The sequence below is a fragment of the Sitophilus oryzae genome, unplaced genomic scaffold, assembly GCF_002938485.1.
Source record: "Sitophilus oryzae breed Bouriz unplaced genomic scaffold, Soryzae_2.0 scaffold_1436_pilon_pilon, whole genome shotgun sequence".
In the NCBI taxonomy this organism is placed as follows: Eukaryota; Metazoa; Arthropoda; class Insecta; order Coleoptera; family Curculionidae; genus Sitophilus; species Sitophilus oryzae.
The window spans coordinates 1,857,438-1,876,461 of NW_022146100.1; the positions used below are offsets into that span (position 1 = coordinate 1,857,438).

A 19,024-nucleotide genomic window follows, 5' to 3' on the forward strand; every position below is an offset into this window, starting at 1 on the left:
CACCGGTGTTCATGTACAACACCGGTGTTTATCGTGACACCGGTGTCGGTGTCGATCGTCGATGTCGATGGTGCCGTTTTTTTTTTAATGTAATATTTTAAATAAAAAAAAAAAAAAAAATATTTGTTTATGTTTTGTTTTCTATTTGTTTTTGATTAAACAATTCTTACTTTATAGTTGTTTATCTGACGCTTCTACTCTATTTTAGTGATTAGTCTGACAGAAAAATTATATTTAAAATTTGAACGTCAAAATAAAGTCGGTGCGCTTTAATAAACCATAAAAATAAGCACCCATACGACATTATTATTATCAGGTTTATTTTGAACTTATTAATTATCATTATTGCTTCTTTAACCCGTTTACAAAACACTGGTAAACATTATCAAAGTTCCGGTGTCGTGGTCAAAACCGGTATCGAGAAGAACACCGGTGTCCAGACCAACACCGGTGTCGAGATGAAAACCGGTATCGAAACGAACACCGGTGTCGGTGTCGACATCGGAACACCGAATAGTCTATATTTGGCCACCGGTGTCAGCCCAACACCGGTGTTAAAACGGTGTTCCGATGTTTGGAACAGGCCTACTTTACGAGAGGAGGAAAAATGAGCAAAAACTTTTTTATTTTTTAAAGTTTTTCCTCTTGTAAATGTAATCCGGGGATATAATAATTTTCTTAAGAAATCTATTTTAAAAAAAGTATTTGCCAGTATATTAATTAATTTTTTATAAATTTAACCAACACATTTGCAACCATAAATGCAACACTACCTACTTACCGTATTTAATGCTAGCAGAGATACAAATGTACGTAGCGTTATCACTTGGTGGACCATATTGCTCATTACAATTAATTATTGTGTTTTGTGATGAACTTTCGGTAGGGTCGAAGCATTTGTTACTTTCATGGTCTGGATGACAATAATAACATTCTGTCGCATGAGAAAGAGCTAAAACACATAATTTTAAGTATTCTATTCAATATGTCAGCAATAGTCAAATCATCTTACTTGAATAAATGCAAATCAGTGTTATAACAAGAACAGAGCACAAGATTTTTGAATCCATTATAGCACTACCTATGTGATTTTGAATACCTAACTGTTCTTAAACTTACTGAGGAATATTTGTATAATCTAGAGGATTCATTATTTATGTATGCCTTTCCTTTTCGATTAATCATACATGCACTCTTTATTTATATATTGATAAAGAGACCTTCTAATCTAATGGAAAAGGTACTTTTTTAAGGAAAATTGATAGTCTGATTATTTCGGTGATACAGCAAATAATGACTTGGAACATGCGACAGAGGAAATTTTCAATCGGAAAATAAGAATATCGATACCTTACTTTGAAATACTCAAAACCTGTTTTTACAGGAGAAACAAAACACATTTTAAGTTCGGTTAGGTTGTTTATAATATTAAAATTTATAGATATAGATTCAAAGTTATTTATATAGTATTAATAGAACGAAAATGTCTCAAAAAAGCTACTTTTAATAAAAATAATACAGCAAATTGAGTTATGTTAAATAAATCCAAGGCTTTTATACTTACAAATACAATACAAATTTTGAAAGATCTTACTAAATAAAAAAACTATACTAAAATAAAATGCCATCAAAATTATTTATAAAATTAAATTATTATTTTTGCAAAAATATTTCTTTACTATATTTATTTATATAAAATAATAACAAAAATTCTGTATTATATATATTCTTAAATGTAATTTGACAAATCGTGTTCTATCCTATACACATTTTTCTATATTGGTTTAATCTATTTAAAAAATATTGTTAATTAAAAAATAAAATCATATTCAGATAACTAATTTAATATTAAGAAACATGTAAAGATTTCACCAAAATTCTTCTGTGTTCAAAACAACAATTCTGCTCCTAATTATTATTTTACTTTTTAACTTCAGGATTATTGCTAGGATACGAAATACGTAAACAAACCTATAACACGCCTGGACATTACATATAATACATATACTACTGTACGATATTTCAAAGAATTAATAAACAAACTTCTAGTAACACAGTACAAATTATTGGGCATATAAAACAACAACCAAAAGCTATTACATTTTGTATACAAAAGTTCACAACCAAAAATACTAAATTACTGATGAATAGTAAACAATAAAAATACTTGTGCATCAAGGGTGTCGATATACGATAATGCCCATCGTACGTTAGTATACTATAATGCCCCACCGGGCATTATGGACATAGGTACTACCGCCTTAAGGCTATGCTGCGTAATTTATTATAAACAAAATTTGTCAGAATCTGTATTGCATAAATGTTGAAATAAATTTTTGGTATTAAAAATAGTAAAAGAGAAAATAAAATGCTGTTCATCACACAGTCATCAAAACACTTTTTAATATTGACATTTTATATGAAACTTAATTCAAAAAATACTAAAATACTGGATAACCTAAATCTTGGGCGCATCAATCACGCGTGTTAGTATACGATAATGCCCATCGTGTGTTAGCCAGTATACGATAATGCCCAGCAGGGCATTATGAGCATACTAACGTAATCTATTAATAATCTATTATTAGACAAAATTTTACAGAATCTGCATTGTACGAATTTTGAAATAAATACTTCAGTAACAAAAAATAATTAAAATAGTTATAAATAAAGCCGTTATTGGAACGAATACTAGAAGCATTGCGCTGTAATTGACTGGATGTGCGGCATTGCACAGGTCACTCGAACTGCACGTTGTGCACAGTTTGACAGTCCGGTTTACGCCAATGACATGTGAACTATCGGCGTTGACCACGTCACAAACGTTAGGCTCGAAACATCCCCTGTTGACCATGTATTAGTCGAACCTATAAAATAGTCAAAAATTATGCAGATTTTATACTTTTTGATATTACATATAACATTCATGGGAAATTATTTCAAGTGACTTGAGCAGTTGACTTGACTTGTATAAACGCTCCTTTAAAGATACAGTTGCAAGATTGGGGATAGGTTAGGGGACAGGTCCTCACAATAGGAATTGTGAAAAATAGGAATAGAGACAAAGAAACATATCCTCTATTATAGATACGGGACAACACCGGTATCAGGTCTAAGGAGATTAGAATTAGAATTAGAATTAGAATGAGTGGGAGGGGGGTTAATCACTTCGACCTTACAGATCCATTGTGTCCCCCTTTCTTGAATCATAACTCATCATACAGCTTCAGGGCTTTAATAAAAGTATCTGGGACGGTTTTATAGGGTAGTTCTCCATCTCTCCAATATCAGTCGTACTATGGCACGAAATGCCAGCCGTCCGGCGCACTCAGTGATGAGGTGTACTGGTGTTTCCCCATCTTCCCCACAGAATATGCATTCGCCGTTTCTTCTTAGTTTCAATCTAATGAGGTGTTCATTTCAGGAGAGTGCAGTGTCCTCAAAGAAACCCCGGTGACAATCCGAAGATTACCCTTACTCAGACCCAGGAAGATTTTGTGATTTTTCTGGGACTAAAGCCTCAGAAACTTCTTTCTTCGAGTGTCTTAGACCACTGCAAGATTTCCATTCCAGGATGCGGATGGAATCTTCCAAGTTCTTGAGTTCCGCCTTGAGTTGGTTACCACTTGAAAGCAGAACGGTTCTGGTCCAGTGACACAAGTGAGTCGAGTGAGTGTTATCCTTCCTATTCTAGCTAGATCGCTTGCTTTCTCATTGCCTTCATCCCTTGGTGAGCAGGCACCCAGTGTAGAGGACTTTTCAAGTGAGATTAGAGAGACCAAGTTAAAGAGGTGGAGAAAATGGAGACAGATCCTCCAGCCTCCACCCCACGGATTTCTCAGCCGGAGGCAAGCTGCTCGACTGTGAAGGGTGGCACGGATAGCCAAACTGCAACCGTGGAAGGATGTATACCCTCAGAGGAAGAACTGTTGTTAGAGGAGGATGGAAATACCCTGTCCCCCTACAACAGGGGTATGATGGGTTGGTTATAGACTGTGTATTAATTTTTACAGTCCTGGGGGCACAATAGATCTTACTCATTCTATATTCTACAAGATTGGGGATACAAACATCACAAAAATAATAGAGCAACAGCGATATTGGCGAGAGGTCGATGTATCGTTTTCATCTTTATATGCAAGGTATACATAAAATATATATCTATATCGTATCTACTTACTTTCAACTATATAAGAAGCACAGACAAAACCAGTTGTGCAATTTTGTTGATACGCTGAAGTAAGGACATTGAGTTCACAATCAGAATTGTTGGTATCTCCTCTGCATTGATAACAAAACAGTGCTGATGCTGCAACAAAATACATATAAGAATTAGATTGTTGTAGTATTCGTAAGATAATAATAAGGTCTTATCAGATAAAATTTTTACATTAAAAAAAAAAAAAAAAAAAAAAAATTTGCGAAAAAAAAACTTAACCTCCCCCGCCCTCACACCCTAAGTTTACTTTATTTGAGTGTTAGAAAATACTATTCTGAATAGAATGACATATTATATATATCAACTTTATATTTTTGTTAGCTTTAGTGAAATATATATTATATTTTGTGAAATCTCGGCCTAAAAGGCGCGTTCTCACGAGTCAAGTTTAGTTGAACAACTTTAGTTGATCAAAAAATTGAATAAAAACTATAGTGAGAACTACTGTTACAATGGACTTGATCAGCTTTTTATTGTTCAACAAAAGTTTGATCCATTCAAACTTTTGTCGTTCAAGTCCCGAATTGCTTTCAAGTTGAAACAAGTCTTGAAACGTGTGAACTAGGCAGTCAATCAACTGACCACGGTTTTGGTAGTTTTTGCCGCAAATATTATTGAAAATAAAAAACAGTGCGAACAATGAGTGTTAAATGGTCAGAAAAATGTGATTAAGAAGTTTTTGAACTATATCAAAGACACGAGTGCCTCTGGAACTATCGCATCAGTGACTATTAAAACAAAGATGCGCAGAAAACGCTTTGCGTTGTATCGGCGCCATTTTTAAACTGAACCGGGACTATCAGTTTCTGCTGCACATGTGAACTTTACTTGAATGAAGTTTTTATTCAATTTTTGTTGGTCAACTAAAGTTGTTCAACTAAATTTGACTCGTGATAACGCGCCTTAGGACTTAGCCCGATCCTGTCGTGGTGCCACACCCAAAATTCCACGTGCTTTGATTAGGTTTGATTAAAGTTCTTTGAGAGCTTCAGCATTTGCCATAAAATAGCGAGCAATTTGTTAAAAACATATAAATTATATCAGTGTAATCACAAAAATTCAATCTATTTCCGTATTGTAGCAATTTTTAAATTATGTCTTTACTTTCGAAATATTTTGTTGATGTTTCACCATCAAAATCTTAAAAATAAAGAAGTTGTCTAAAAATGTGCTACAATACGGATATGAAAATATAATTCTTTATCTTTAATTTCCTTCATTTGGCTGTAAAAATACCTAGCCAGTTTTAAATAAAACGATAAATGCCGAATGCTTATTTTTGCTACTTTTCGAACTAGTGAAAGCTTTTAATAAACAAGAGATTTACATTACTGATCGAAAATAAAAACATTCTTACATTCTAAAGATATCTTATTATTAAAATTATTCGCTACAAAAAACAACTTACTTGGATGTATGCAAATAAAAAGTGTTAGGACCAAAACTGAACACAATATTTTTGGATCCATTGTCACTGTATGATGGTAATTATTTTAACCTTTGGTTGAGTAATATTATTCTATTCTAGGTGTTTAATTGTATATGTGTGTTTTCGATGACTAGCTCTCTTATCTGTCTGTAGACATAATGATAAAATCTCAAGTTCATCTCATGTATTAGAAAATAATATTTTAAAGAAAATCGATTTTTTAGATAAATTAAACAAAGTACAAGTGTATAGCTCTTATTTCGAGGAAAAACAAGTTAAAATCTTACTGCTATATAGGGTAATTCTGGCTGAGTTTGTATTAGCACAGATTAGGTATCTATAGCTATAAGTATACAGATAAAATCTTGTCCCTAATTCCTGGTACGAAGTGTTTTTTATGACGATGTTCAAACGAGTAAAATTTCCTGTGCGCAAAAATAAACTCGCGTAAAATAACAATAAATAACGTAATAGAGAGATATCGCTAAACCGAATAGCGTGCATGGACGTTAATAAGGCCAGGTGTTATTTCCTTTACGTGAGGTGGTATGTGGTATTAACTCTCTTCATTTTTATAGTTATCGGATCGGGAAGAATTCTGTTCGCGTCGCGTCTGCTTTTGACCAGCTTCTTTGAATTTAAAACTTTGAAATTGTTTTGTTTACTAGGTATTTTAAAACTAAAGGGCTAAAGTGCTTATTTCCACTGCTTTATTGTACAACGTCTGCCAGTGGGTTTAGGGCAACAAGCAACAAATTCTCTTAGAAGGGCTAAGTCGTCATCTGCTGTAAACCTGAACTTCTTTGTAGTTTCTTTAATATTAGAAGAGGTGGAATCCATATTTTGGGCCATATTTATTTAATTAAAACTAATCCCAGCTACTTAAATATCAAATTACCTAATAAAACTAAAGTAATAATTCAAAATTCAAACATAACCTAAAGAAATAAAAGATCTCGCCGGCCGGCCCCGGTTGTCAAATACCGCACATGCCCATTTAAGCAATTTTTAACGTATTTTGAGAAATAGCGCTGGGTGTAATTGATCCGCAAATTACGTCAAGCGGTAACGTTTTTAGCGGGTGTTGCGTTAAAATTGACTCGCGCATATCGTAGCCATGATAAGGTACGCGTAAATACTGCATGACGCTATTCGGTTTTCCGATATCTCTCTAATAACTGTGGAGGTCAGACGCTGTGCACAATTTTAGGAGCCATAGGTGGGCGTGCTATGTGCGCAAACCAGTCACCTAACTAGTGCCCGATTCCGAAAATTGGAACCACCAAAAACAATAAAGAAAAACAAAGGGTTTATAATCTGTATAATCTGTGGTATTAGTTTCAGTTCTCGCTAATTTTAAACGGATACACCTATTTTTCTTGTGATAGTAAAAATAACTGTTCTCTAGTTTGTTTAGTTAATATTATTTTGTTTTGTTCAAAAAATGAGTGTTAGTTTGGTTTTTTACAAAATTTGTAGGTATTTAAATAATAATATTTTGCAGTTATTATTTAAACTTAATATTTATCGATAGAAAATCATGACGTTTTATTCAAAAAAACGTCTTTATTTTTTGTATATTATTATTCTTAATATTTTAAAAAACAAAAGCACTAGGCCCCCACTGACTGCGATCTACTCTAGGCCCCCCAGGATGAATTGCTAGTTACGCTAATGTTAATATATTACTTTAAAGTCTACTGGGAGGGTATAATATTATCAAAATTTAGATATACATACTTAATAATTTATAAATAAGACTGAAACACTCGGTTAGTAAATTATATAGAATTTGGCCATCGAAAACGTTCCGCATCCGTAAGACATAACGGCCAGGATATTTTTGTTTCAAAAAATTCAAAAACACGTCAATTTTGTTTGTGAGACAACTTTTGCCCCAAAAATGATTGCAAAATCTTCAACCCTCTAAGCGGGGTGTCATCCCCCAACCTTGTGGCAAGTGAAAAAATCCGTAAACATCTAGAAATAATAAGAAAAAACAGCAAATTGGTCGAAGGTATTTATCCTTATAATTTACTCTGATAAATGTTTAAATAAACTTTTTCAAATTTCAAACTCCTTCTTTTTCTCAATGACTCGACCGATTTTTTAAAAACGAAGCGGGAAATATAGAGAATAGGAAGCTCTTTTCATTGCGGAGCCACTTGACCTCCCTTTCCATTTGAAAAAAGTTGGGGATGACACCCCCGCTTAGGGTTGAAGATTTTGCAATCATTTTGAGAGCAAAAGTTACATAAATGCGACATATTTTAAAAAAAAAAAAATTACCCTGGCCGTTATGCTGAATGATAATTATAAGCTAATTAATTTAAAAATAAACCTGGTGTGAGTCTTAGAAGGAAATATTTTTAGGGCTAGTATATTTTATAGAAACACGTCTATGAGGTTGTTTTCGCGAAAAAATAAAACAAAATTCGTAATTTTTTGAAAAATATTATGGATTTTCTTAAAATTATTATTTAAAGAACCTTATATCTTGAAAATATGGCAACATAGGTAGTAGATTAAATTTACAAGAAAGAAAACTCAGAAAAGATCGAAGTTCTCAAAATTTAAGCAAAAAATTAAAAATTATTTTTAATCTTCAAAAGAGAAAATATGTATATCTACCATCTATGAAATATTTACTTATTTAAGACTCTTCCCTATAAATTAAATTAGTAATAAACATTAATTTAAAAAAAGCCAAAAAAACTTAGCTTTAAAATTCTACGAACTTGTCTATAATATTTTTTAGAATAATAACAACAAGTTGGAGTGGGTTCAAGTTATAACAAAATGATGTCTTACCATAACTGCATAATGTTACTGCCAAAAAGCACAAAAACACAAACTTATACGACATAGTGTGGCATGTAATGCGGCTTGGCTCACTGATCAATGATGCGTCTATTACTTTTAACATTAACTTTTAAACTATCAAAAATAAACAAAAGTGACTACATACGTTTTTTCTAGAAACGTTATTTGTTAAAAATTCCAACAAAGCAAGTTTATCTCCATTAATAATTTGTTAAATATTGTTGCATAGAAACAAACAATACCACTTTTCATAATTTTTTTATTAGTTTTTTAAAATAAACTGAAAGCAAGTAAGTTATTTAATGAAAATCTGGTGATGTAGAATCATAGGATAGCATTTTTTGGTGCCAAGCAAAGGATATGGCACCAGGGATAATTTTGGCGATTTTTAATAGTTCGTTGTGTGTAGTAAATTTTGTATAAACTTTATTACAATGGTGATTTGTTCAGATATCATGTGTGAAAGCCACATAGAGAGGAAATAGCCAGGAATTACTTTTCTAGGTAAATAAACAAACAATACATTTTCTGCACTCCATCACCTTTTTAACTTTTGGGTTGTTGTATGTTGTTGTTATGTACGATATTTTACATTTTTGAGCCATTATTTCGTGGTAAAATATGATATTTTATGTTTTTGAGCCATTATTTTGTGATAAAATATGATATTTTATGTTTTTGAGTCATTATTTCGTGGTAAAATATGACATTTTATGTTTTTGAGCCATTATTTCGGGATAAAATGTGATATTTTTTGTTTATGAGCCATTATTTCGTGATAAAATGTGATATTTTTTGTTTTTGAGCCATTATATCGTGATAAAACATGATATTTTATGTTTTTGAGCCATTATTTCGGGATAAAATGTGATATTTTATATTTTTGAGCCATTATTTCGTGATAAAATGTGATATTTTTATTTTTGAGCCATTATGTCGTGATAAAACATGATATTTTTTATTTTTGAGCCATTATTTCGTGATAAAACATGATATTTTATGTTTTGAGCCATTATTTCGTGATAAAATATGATATTTTATGTTTTTGAGCCATTATTTCGGGATAAAATGTGATATTTTATATTTTTGAGCCATTATTTCGTGATAAAATGTGATATTTTTTATTTTTGAGCCATTATGTCGTGATAAAACATGATATTTTTTATTTTTGAGCCATTATTTCGTGATAAAACACGATATTTTATGTTTTTGAGCCATTATTTCGTGATAAAATATGATATTTTATGTTTTTGAGCCATTATTTCCTGATAAAATATGATATTTTATATTTTTGAACTATTAATTCGTGATAAAATATAAAAAATTGTAAAAGTTATCATATACGATTTGAAGTTGAACTTTAACCTAAAATATCTTTCAAACGAGTCGATTAAATGAAAATTCATATCAGACCTTTTTTGAAGACCGTTCAGTTTCCCACAATAATATGTATTGATTTTTACAAAACACTGTTTTGTTAGAACGCAAGAAAATTCTACAAAAGAAAAATTTCTTTCCCCGTGTTATTTAACCTAACCTCTTAATATTAATATTAAGAGCTCAAAACTTTACCAGATTTGTTTTTTCATCATCCTGAACGATATTTTCACGGTAACTTTTTTTTGGTGCACCCTTCTGTATACAGAACAAACAATTTTGTTATCAGTAGATTTGTCATAAAATTACCCGTCTACAATTACTCGTAATTATAGATAATACATAAATGAAACATGCCAATAAAATATTAAAATGATTATTCTATAAAAGTAACATATTTATTAAGAGTCTATTACGCTGTGCTTTCGTGTCGCTTTTAAGGGGTCGGGTAAAACGGGTGTGTGGCCGAAGGAGATATATATTATATTTCAGAAATCTGCCCTGAGGCTTAGCCCGATCATGTCGTGTTAAGCCACACCCAAAATTCCAAACACACGTGCTTTGATTAAGGCTTGATTAAAGTTTGCAGAGCTTCAGCATTTGCCATAAAATAGCTAGCAATTTGCCACAAAACTATATAAATTATATATCACTGTAATCACAAAACTTCAATCTATTTCCGTATTGTAACGGAATTTTTAATTATGTCTTTGTTTTCGAGAAAATTTAATCCAAACATAAAGAATATTTTGTTGATGTTTGAGCATCAAAATCTTAAAAATAAAGAAGTTGTCTAAAAATGTGCTACAATACGGATATAGTATAATCCTTTATATTTAATTTCCTTCTTCATTTGTGTAAAAATACTACCATTTGTGTAAAAATACTACCAGTTTTACATAAAACGTTAAATGCCGAACGTTTATTTTGATATTTTTTCGAACTAGTGAAATGGACTCTTAAAAATGGAATATGGATATACCAAGATATTTTTGTTAACAGGAAATGTAAGACATATTCATTCCAAGAAAAAATTGGTATACAAACGTTTTTTCCCGAACACTGGTATTGCATTATCAGATATAAATAAATATTTGTCTAGCAAATGTTTTTAAACGAAATCAGTGAAATCAGGCGAACTAATAACTTTTTTTAAAATAATCTAATCAATTTCGACAATTTCTTTCAAGTGGGTGGCTTAATTGTTTATAACTGTAAGTTTAAGAAAAAATACACCAATATTTTTAATAGTTTGTACAAAATCAGAACAATGAAAAAAATGAGAGTCTTGTATTCGTTTGCAATTGTTTACCTATTTGTTGCAGGTAAATTTTCAAAAAAATTAACATTTTTTTTATTTTTACGCTATTTTGAGGTTTATTAGGTTTGAATATGGTATTTACTAAAGGTGTCTTATATTTTTTTTATTGTTTTGAAGGTACCCAAGCTCTAACTTGTTACTTTTGCGAAGATCATGATTCAATAAATTGTCCTAAGGACCTGTCTGATGCGGCTGTTCTAAAATCACAAACCTGTGGAGGAACTTTGTCCCATTCATGTGCCAAATATTATATTGACTTATTGAACGGTAAGAATTAATGATTTTATTTTAAACATTACGTTTTATTAAACAATAAACTGTACAACAATTTCTGTTCTATAACCAATACCTATTAATACAATACATATACAAAAAAAAACAGTGTCAGCTATGGTTGTAAAACGAGGATCATGTGAGCCAGTATACCAATAACGTCACGTTTTAGTCACGTGATTAAGCTTAACTACCGCTTTTCCGTTTAAAATATTCTAGTAAAGAGTTTTTTACGGCTATTAAGCTATCTTGTACCACTTCGCACTTCGCAAAAAAGAGGTTCTAAAAAGAACAATATTCGACTGCAAGGTCTGCTAGTAAACATTTTGAATCTTAAAGTATTACAAAATTATTTATTTAAAACAAAATCTCGTAATACAAAACTAAACTGTCAAAACGTTTGACAATATCAGGAAATAAATAAATAAATCCGGCAACTCTTAGACAAGGAAAGAGAGGGGACAGCCAACACGCATATTTTCAGTGAAAAATGTTTGAGGCCAAAATTTGATCGATGGCCATACTTTGGTGACAAGATTTCGAGGTGACACCAAGCGAATTTTTATGCTTTTTGTGAATACTGTTTTGTTTTAAATTTATAAACTGTGTTGTTTAGTATGGTGAAATGTTCAGCGTATGGCTGCAAAGGCCGAAGCGAGAAAAAAGTGGCAGGAAATTTGAATTCACAGGTAAAATCAACACACAACTTTTGTTATGTGGTTAGTAAAATACATTTTTCATTATAGCAGTAAAAATATGTAAAATGCTTTTTAATAGCCTTGTACCATATCTCCTCAAAGTCCATTTTTTATTGGCTCCAAGTAGTTTCAATATGTATTAGTTAATGTTTGAAACTATAAATAATGCTACTCAGCATGGATTTCTCCAGTGGCGTAGGGAATTTCTCCCGTAGCGTAGTAGCATTATTTATAGTTTCAAACATTAATTATAATACAGGATATTGAAAATACTACTTGGAATTAAAATAGTTTGGTTTGGATATGGTAAAAAAGACATATTAAAAGCATTTTACATATTTTTACTGCTATATAATGAAAAAAATGTACATTTTATGACCACCTAACAAAAGTTGTGTATCGATTTTACTGTGAAATAATTCCAGCCATTTCTTCTCGCTTCGGCCTTTTGCAGCCGTAATGAACATCTCACCATACTGAATTTACAGGAAATACAGTTTATAAATTTAAAAACAACAAAACAATTGTCACAAAAAACAAAATTCTCTCGGTGTCACGTCGAAATCTTGTCACCAAAGTATGGCCGCCGATCGAATTTTGGCCTCACAAACCGATCACAGAAGAATATGCGTGTTACCCGTCCCTCCTCTTTCCTTGTCTACGTAGTTGAGTACGGCGCGGCGCCGAGTTCATGGTTGGCAACAATGATTTTAAAAATCGCGCCCTCAAGAGAGAAATACACTATCTTTTTATACATATTTATTTATTTCTTTTTAGGCGAATCCATTGTGTACAGATCATGTGCTCCAGAGTATATTGGAGGAACAGCAGCTGACTCAAACAATCTGACATTTTGTGAATACAATATGCAACTACTCCAGCCCTTGATAATCGAAGGCCTTCGTGGCTGGTTTCCAAGTGTTCCACCTGTGCAACAGTTTTGAGTGTAACACGTAACTTTGTTGATAGTCTGATAAGATACAAAAATTTGTTTTAAATAATTAATAAAAAGATACTATATTTTTTAAGCTTTTGTAAGTTATTAAGTTGCAAATAATATAATAATAAATTGTATTGGGATTCTACATTTTTTAGTAAACTTGGAGATAAGAGCCTAATATAGTTTATTATCCAGGAACATAATTAAAAGGTGTGGTCTGTCATTTTATTTCAAAAGCAGATTGTTTTTTCTGTAATTTTTGAATGTCGTCTTGCCAAACTCGTATATGCACCCGTTGTTCATTAATAGAATAATGTTACGAATTTTGTGGGTCCACTATAGTCTGTCCAACGAGAAGATCCTTTGACAGTGATAGATGTGTTCTGTCATTTTAATTTCAAAGTAGTTTATTTTATTTTACAAAGAAATAAGTTGGTACAACTGGAACGCATAGCGATATCTGTGGCGATATATTTAAAATTTGATTGACAAGATGACAAGTGATTACTTCAAAATTGTATAAAACTGAAAAAATGTAATCGAGTTATTTTATTTAATAAAAACGGTATGTGTTAATACAAAACAAACAAGAACAAGGCACTACATACCAAAAAAATATAAAAAATAACTATTATTTACTTTCAAGCTTTATGAAACTACCCGCATTTATGATTATATTTATCAATATAACTTATGTACAAATACAAATTTGTAATATTCCACAGGTATAAATAAAACAACATAGGTAAATACAACAACTATTTTATTAATAATAACACCTACCAAATTTTATACCTTAAAGGTGGATTAATTACCTTTAATCTTAATTTTTTTAAACCAGTACCTTTTGACATTATTTTTCTGCACCAGTACTAAAATCCATTATTTACCTATCGTGTGATGTCGATATTTTACAGCTACTCCAGTTTTTAGTATGTGTTTAGTTTGATCCTTATATACGAAATGCACTTATCTACGACGAAATGGTATACAAACTTTATCGATGGCAACTTCATTGGTGTATAAGACTTTCTGCCTGGGCAGCGTGTATTAACCATAAACTGTGCTCTGGGCCTACAGTTAATTTTCACTCGATTTTTCCTCCACTTGACTTCAAAAGACACAAAACACACGTAATAATACGAATCAAAATGCATCATCTTTCAAAATGCAGGGTATTTAACAAAAGTTGACACAAAATTATAACCAATAATTTGGCAAGACTTTGACAAGCGTCAAAAATGACAAAAATCTAAAGGCGAGTTCATACGCATCGGCGTCCGTTTGTCGTTCATCGTTCCGTCAAACCAATAAAATTGAAATACGATCTGTCATTTTTTAAATAAACCAATAAAACTGGTTAAAAACAAGAAGACACGACGTATGACGGATTTATATTTAAACCCATCCATAGATAACTTAAAAATTATTAGAAACTTTTTTTAGTAAAATAAATAGATTGGTATGGGACGTCATCTGCTTTTCTCTGTCATCGTCTGTCAAAATCTTACCGAGAGAAAAAAACAGAGTATAATTTAAACTCACGATTAAATACTTAATGAATTTATTTTCTCATTATATGCACACATTTTATACTGATTACAACACACAATTAACTATTTATAAACTCCTTCGCCAAATTGACACGATTCACAACTTACAACGGTGTATTTTCAAATTTCAAACTGCTCAACTGTCGATTGCACGCCTTTGTATACCCTACTGACTGTTTCTGGAACCTTCTAAAATTGTCGGTATCATTCTGCCTCCTACTAGTAAATTCTGCCGCCTGATTCGCTTACTTTTCTACTTGGTTAAGAGATGGCGCCTCAACAACAATGTCCTCAGATAGTCCTCAACCAGCAATACACATGTGGTTTATTCACTTCTCCGACAGATGTCGCTACATATATCTTGACAATAATTTAAATCTGTTTCTTTCTGTCAGAGTTCGTGCAGAGTTCCAAGTTCATCTAGTCATTCAGAAAACGTACTAAAGTTTTCTGGTTCTACTTCATTTTGTGTTAAAGTATTAGGCCATATTTAAAAATGTATTCGTAGACCCTAAAACTAGTGCTTTACTGAAAAAAAACAGAAATTTTTATTTTTAATTGTTTTTTTACTCAGTGACGATAGAAGTAGATTGCATCAGAGGCTGAGAAATGTTTGCTAAACTATTTCTTAATTTTTAAAAATAGCTTTGTATAAAATACCACAGCATGAGCAACACCGAATTTTAAATATGCCAATATTTCTTTCACCGGTTTCAACTAAACATTTCCAACATAAATTTCAGCGAAAATAAAAATGAAAAACCGCACTCATCGCATTTTATAAACTTTCCTAAACGTAAACAAATCTAATGGATTAAAATGCTTTCAGTGGTGGCACTATGATCGTGTATACACAGGGTGAATATCAATGACTAAAGAATACAAGAACATATAACACCCGAGACCAAATTGTTACCATGGCTCCAAACAGTGCCGTGGCCATATATTTTTCTTAACTTAGCTGCTTAATGGGATATTTTTGACAAATGGTTTGACTACGCCTATGGTGTAGGCGGTGGTATCATACTAATTAATTACGAAGAAAACGTATTAAAATGTTAACAAAAGGTACAAAACTAGTATCGACGATTAGCACATATCAAGTACATATAATATCAGAAAAATAATTACCAAATTCAATAAGAAAACGCTAAAAAGGTGGAATGGACTGTTTATTTACTTATGAAACGCAACTCCTGGCTTGTTCTTACACTTGAAAGCTGAACACATCACCATTGTAATAAAGTTTATACAAAATTCACGACACACAACAAATTATTAAAATCGCTAAAATTGTCGCTGTTGACTAGGTGGTGACTCATCCGTAGGCTCCAATATGATGGCGTCTAATGTAACAAATTCTGCTGCAGCCCGTATATGGGCGTTTCATGTCCTTGTATTCTTTAGTCATTGGTAAAAATAAAGTAGAAAATACCTATATTATATCCCTAATTTTCTTAGACAAGGAAAGAGAGGGCAACTGTAACACGGCAGCTGAAAGTGAAGCCACTTGTCACCACTCGAAATTCTCCAATGGCGTAGAATCAGAAATTAACTTGTACCAAAACGATAAAAAACGCTTATTAAAACGTTAACTAATATATCGTTTATTTTTGAGTAATGCATATACAACTTTGTATTTTATAGTTTCACTTTTATAATATTAGAATATCTAAGCCGATAATGCAAAATTTATTTAACAGTCACAGTGAACTGATCATCAAGACAATTATTTATTTATTAACGTGTGTATAATATATAATTAAATAAAAAATAATGTAAATATATGTTTTAAACGTGTATATACATATATACCATATGATCGAAAAACAACGGCATCCTGTGTGTTTGGAAATGACGATCGATGACATTCCGCATATAATTCTACATATAAAATGACATAAAAACTATATAAAATGACATCGAAAAAGACTGAGAGGAATGTCATCGACAGTCATTTACAAGCCAACTGGACGCCGTTTTTTTTTTCGATCATACGGTATAATAATGAATCTAGCCAATCCCCTTCACACTTGCCCACCGATTCAATGAATAATGCAATATTTAATATTTGTTACCTTCAATGATAAGAATATCCTAATTTTCCGCAAAAAATAAACAATTATTCTAGAAGCTAGAAGCCCACCACAAGTTTGTCCACCCCCAGCAAATCTTGGCAGGTAAATTTAAGTTTTATGCAACAACTATACATATATAGATTTTTTTTATAGTTTACAATTATTTTTTTACATATTTGATAACAATACTTTATACATCTTTTTACCTCTAAAATATATAAAAAAATGTTTATTGCAGAAATTGTATTTCTCTGATTATAATACCCTACGCCACTTGAGAAATCCTGTCTGAGTAGTATTATTTATAGTTTCAAACATTAATTATAATATAGGATATTGAAAATACTACTTGGAATTAATAAAAATAGTTTGCTTTGGATGTGGTACAAGACATATTAAAAGCATTTTACATATTTTTACTGCTATAATGAAAAAAATGTACATTTTGTGACTACATAGCACAAGTTGTGTATCAACTTTTACCTGTAAAATGTAATTCCAGTCATTTTTTTCTCGCTTCAGCCTTTGCAGGCATAAGCCGAACATCATCACATACTAAACAACACAGTTTATAAATTTAAAACAAAACAGTATTCACAAAAAAACATAAAAATTCGCTTGGTGTCACCTCGAAATCTTGTCACCAAAGTATGGCCGCCGATCAAATTTTGGCCTCAACAATTTTTCACTGGAGAATATGCGTGTTAGCTGTCCCCTCTCTTTCCTTGTCTAAGCTAATTTTACTTTATATTTAAATAATGTCTATATCTTTTTTTTGTGTTTATAGCTTTTCTTTTACTTTTTTGTTTATATATTTTTTTTATAAAAACACTGACCGCCACTGTAAATGGCAATTAATTGAGATTCTATTTTCTATTCGGGGGTCAGGAACTGTTATCAGTTAATCTAAATATAACCAGCCGTCTATCCAAATTATAAATCGTAGAGTAACTAAGCCACGTGATCATCTATAAGTCAGATCGAATTGTTGTAATTAAAGTTAGCGAGTTAATGAGTGTACGGAAGCCATATGTTTAATTTCCTAATGGAATATTCCGTGTAAACTGCTCTAGGATTTGATTTTAGTAAATTCCACATTTTATTTATTCCTTACTCAGATTAATAAAGAATATTTCTAGTATATAACATCATGGATTACTTATTTAGAGCGGTAGTGGGTCTTAGATTTATACAAAAAGCAGCTCCAAGGCCAAAATTAAGACTGTATAGTGTTAGATCTACCAGGACCAAGACCGACAAGTGCAAGAGTTACGCAAGCCCAAGACCCAGCATGCAAGGCTCTTGCGATCTTGTTTTTTTCACCTTTTCATAATGTCTCCCCGTGATCTTCTTCTGATCTGAGATTGCATTCTCCAGTCTTATTTTTTTTTGTCAAAAAGTCTAGCACCTTGGACACTGAACCCTCCATATTATAGCTCTCTGACAGAACAGTACATCTGTTCATACTGTTCTCTCCGAGAACAGTACATTTGCCAGGGAATATATGTATAGAATATATTCTAGAGATTTCTGTTTTGCTTGCATGTTTTGATTATTTTTTCCACGAATATAGAAATTTGTTGAACCACTCACTATTTTGTGGCCACATAGAATAACTTGAACTACCATCAAACAAAAAGTATATCTAAAATGGTTGATTCTAGTAAACTAGTAGAAACTCTAAAGTACTTGTCAAATGATGCTTAAACCCTGAAATGATCTCAAGATAAAACGTAAAATATGTATATTCACGTCACAAAAATATTGAAGCACACTATACAGGGTTGTTTACCACATACGAGACGGAGTATTGTGAGTATACTACCTTATACAGAGTGTCCAAAGATTTATATTAAATAATTACTAGCTTTAAACGGCAATAACTTGTTTAATTTAAATGGAACACCCTGCATATTTTACCTGAATCAGACGCACAATTTAATTGTCTATCAAAATGTATTATACCATTTTTTACCTATCTCTTCAAGTTTTCGTAGAAAATATATTTTCTTATAATTTAGACCTCATTTATCACTATACCTATGGAATATTGACATTTTAGATTTTTTTGAGAGCGACATATGTACAAAATATACAGGTGATAAAAATAATAATATTGCAATAAAAGAAAACTATGTTAAATCTTTGTAAATTCCATTTAAATTTTCAATTTAAATTAAACACGTTATTGCCGTTAAAAGCTAGTAATTTTTTAATATAAATTTTTGTACACTCTGTATAAGATAGTATAATTATTATTATTGCAACGCAATATCTGATCAATAACTAATCTTCAGTAAATATTTAATATTA

The 19,024-nt window shown here is 31.5% G+C and overlaps 1 protein-coding gene and 1 long non-coding RNA gene across 2 annotated transcripts; one reads left to right on the forward strand and one right to left on the reverse strand.

The window, feature by feature from the left end:
• Nucleotides 1–4,221: 4,221 nt before the first annotated feature.
• Nucleotides 4,222–5,820, reverse strand: LOC115876569. Its single transcript, XR_004049164.1, has 2 exons — nt 5,628–5,820; nt 4,222–4,309 (listed from the first exon to the last, which is right to left on the reverse strand). It is a non-coding gene; the product is annotated as an uncharacterized LOC115876569 (long non-coding RNA).
• Nucleotides 5,821–11,021: 5,201 nt separating this feature from the next.
• LOC115876542 lies at nt 11,022–13,084 on the forward strand. The gene is made up of 3 exons (XM_030892354.1): nt 11,022–11,173; nt 11,287–11,436; nt 12,918–13,084. Exons 1-3 carry the CDS (start codon nt 11,119–11,121, stop codon nt 13,082–13,084), a joined length of 372 nt encoding a protein of 123 aa, XP_030748214.1. The 5' UTR covers nt 11,022–11,118.
• The last annotated feature ends 5,940 nt before the right edge of the window (nt 13,085–19,024 follow it).

What these genes read in the sequence shown, in the direction of transcription:
- LOC115876542 (XM_030892354.1), top strand. Translation starts at nt 11,119, where the DNA reads ATGAAAAAAATGAGAGTCTTGTATTCGTTTGCAATTGTTTACCTATTT. An exon ending in TGTTTACCTATTTGTTGCAG is followed by an intron (nt 11,174 to 11,286) that starts GTAAATTTTCAA and finishes ATTGTTTTGAAG; the next exon opens with GTACCCAAGCTCTAACTTGT. An exon ending in TTATATTGACTTATTGAACG is followed by an intron (nt 11,437 to 12,917) that starts GTAAGAATTAAT and finishes ATTTCTTTTTAG; the next exon opens with GCGAATCCATTGTGTACAGA.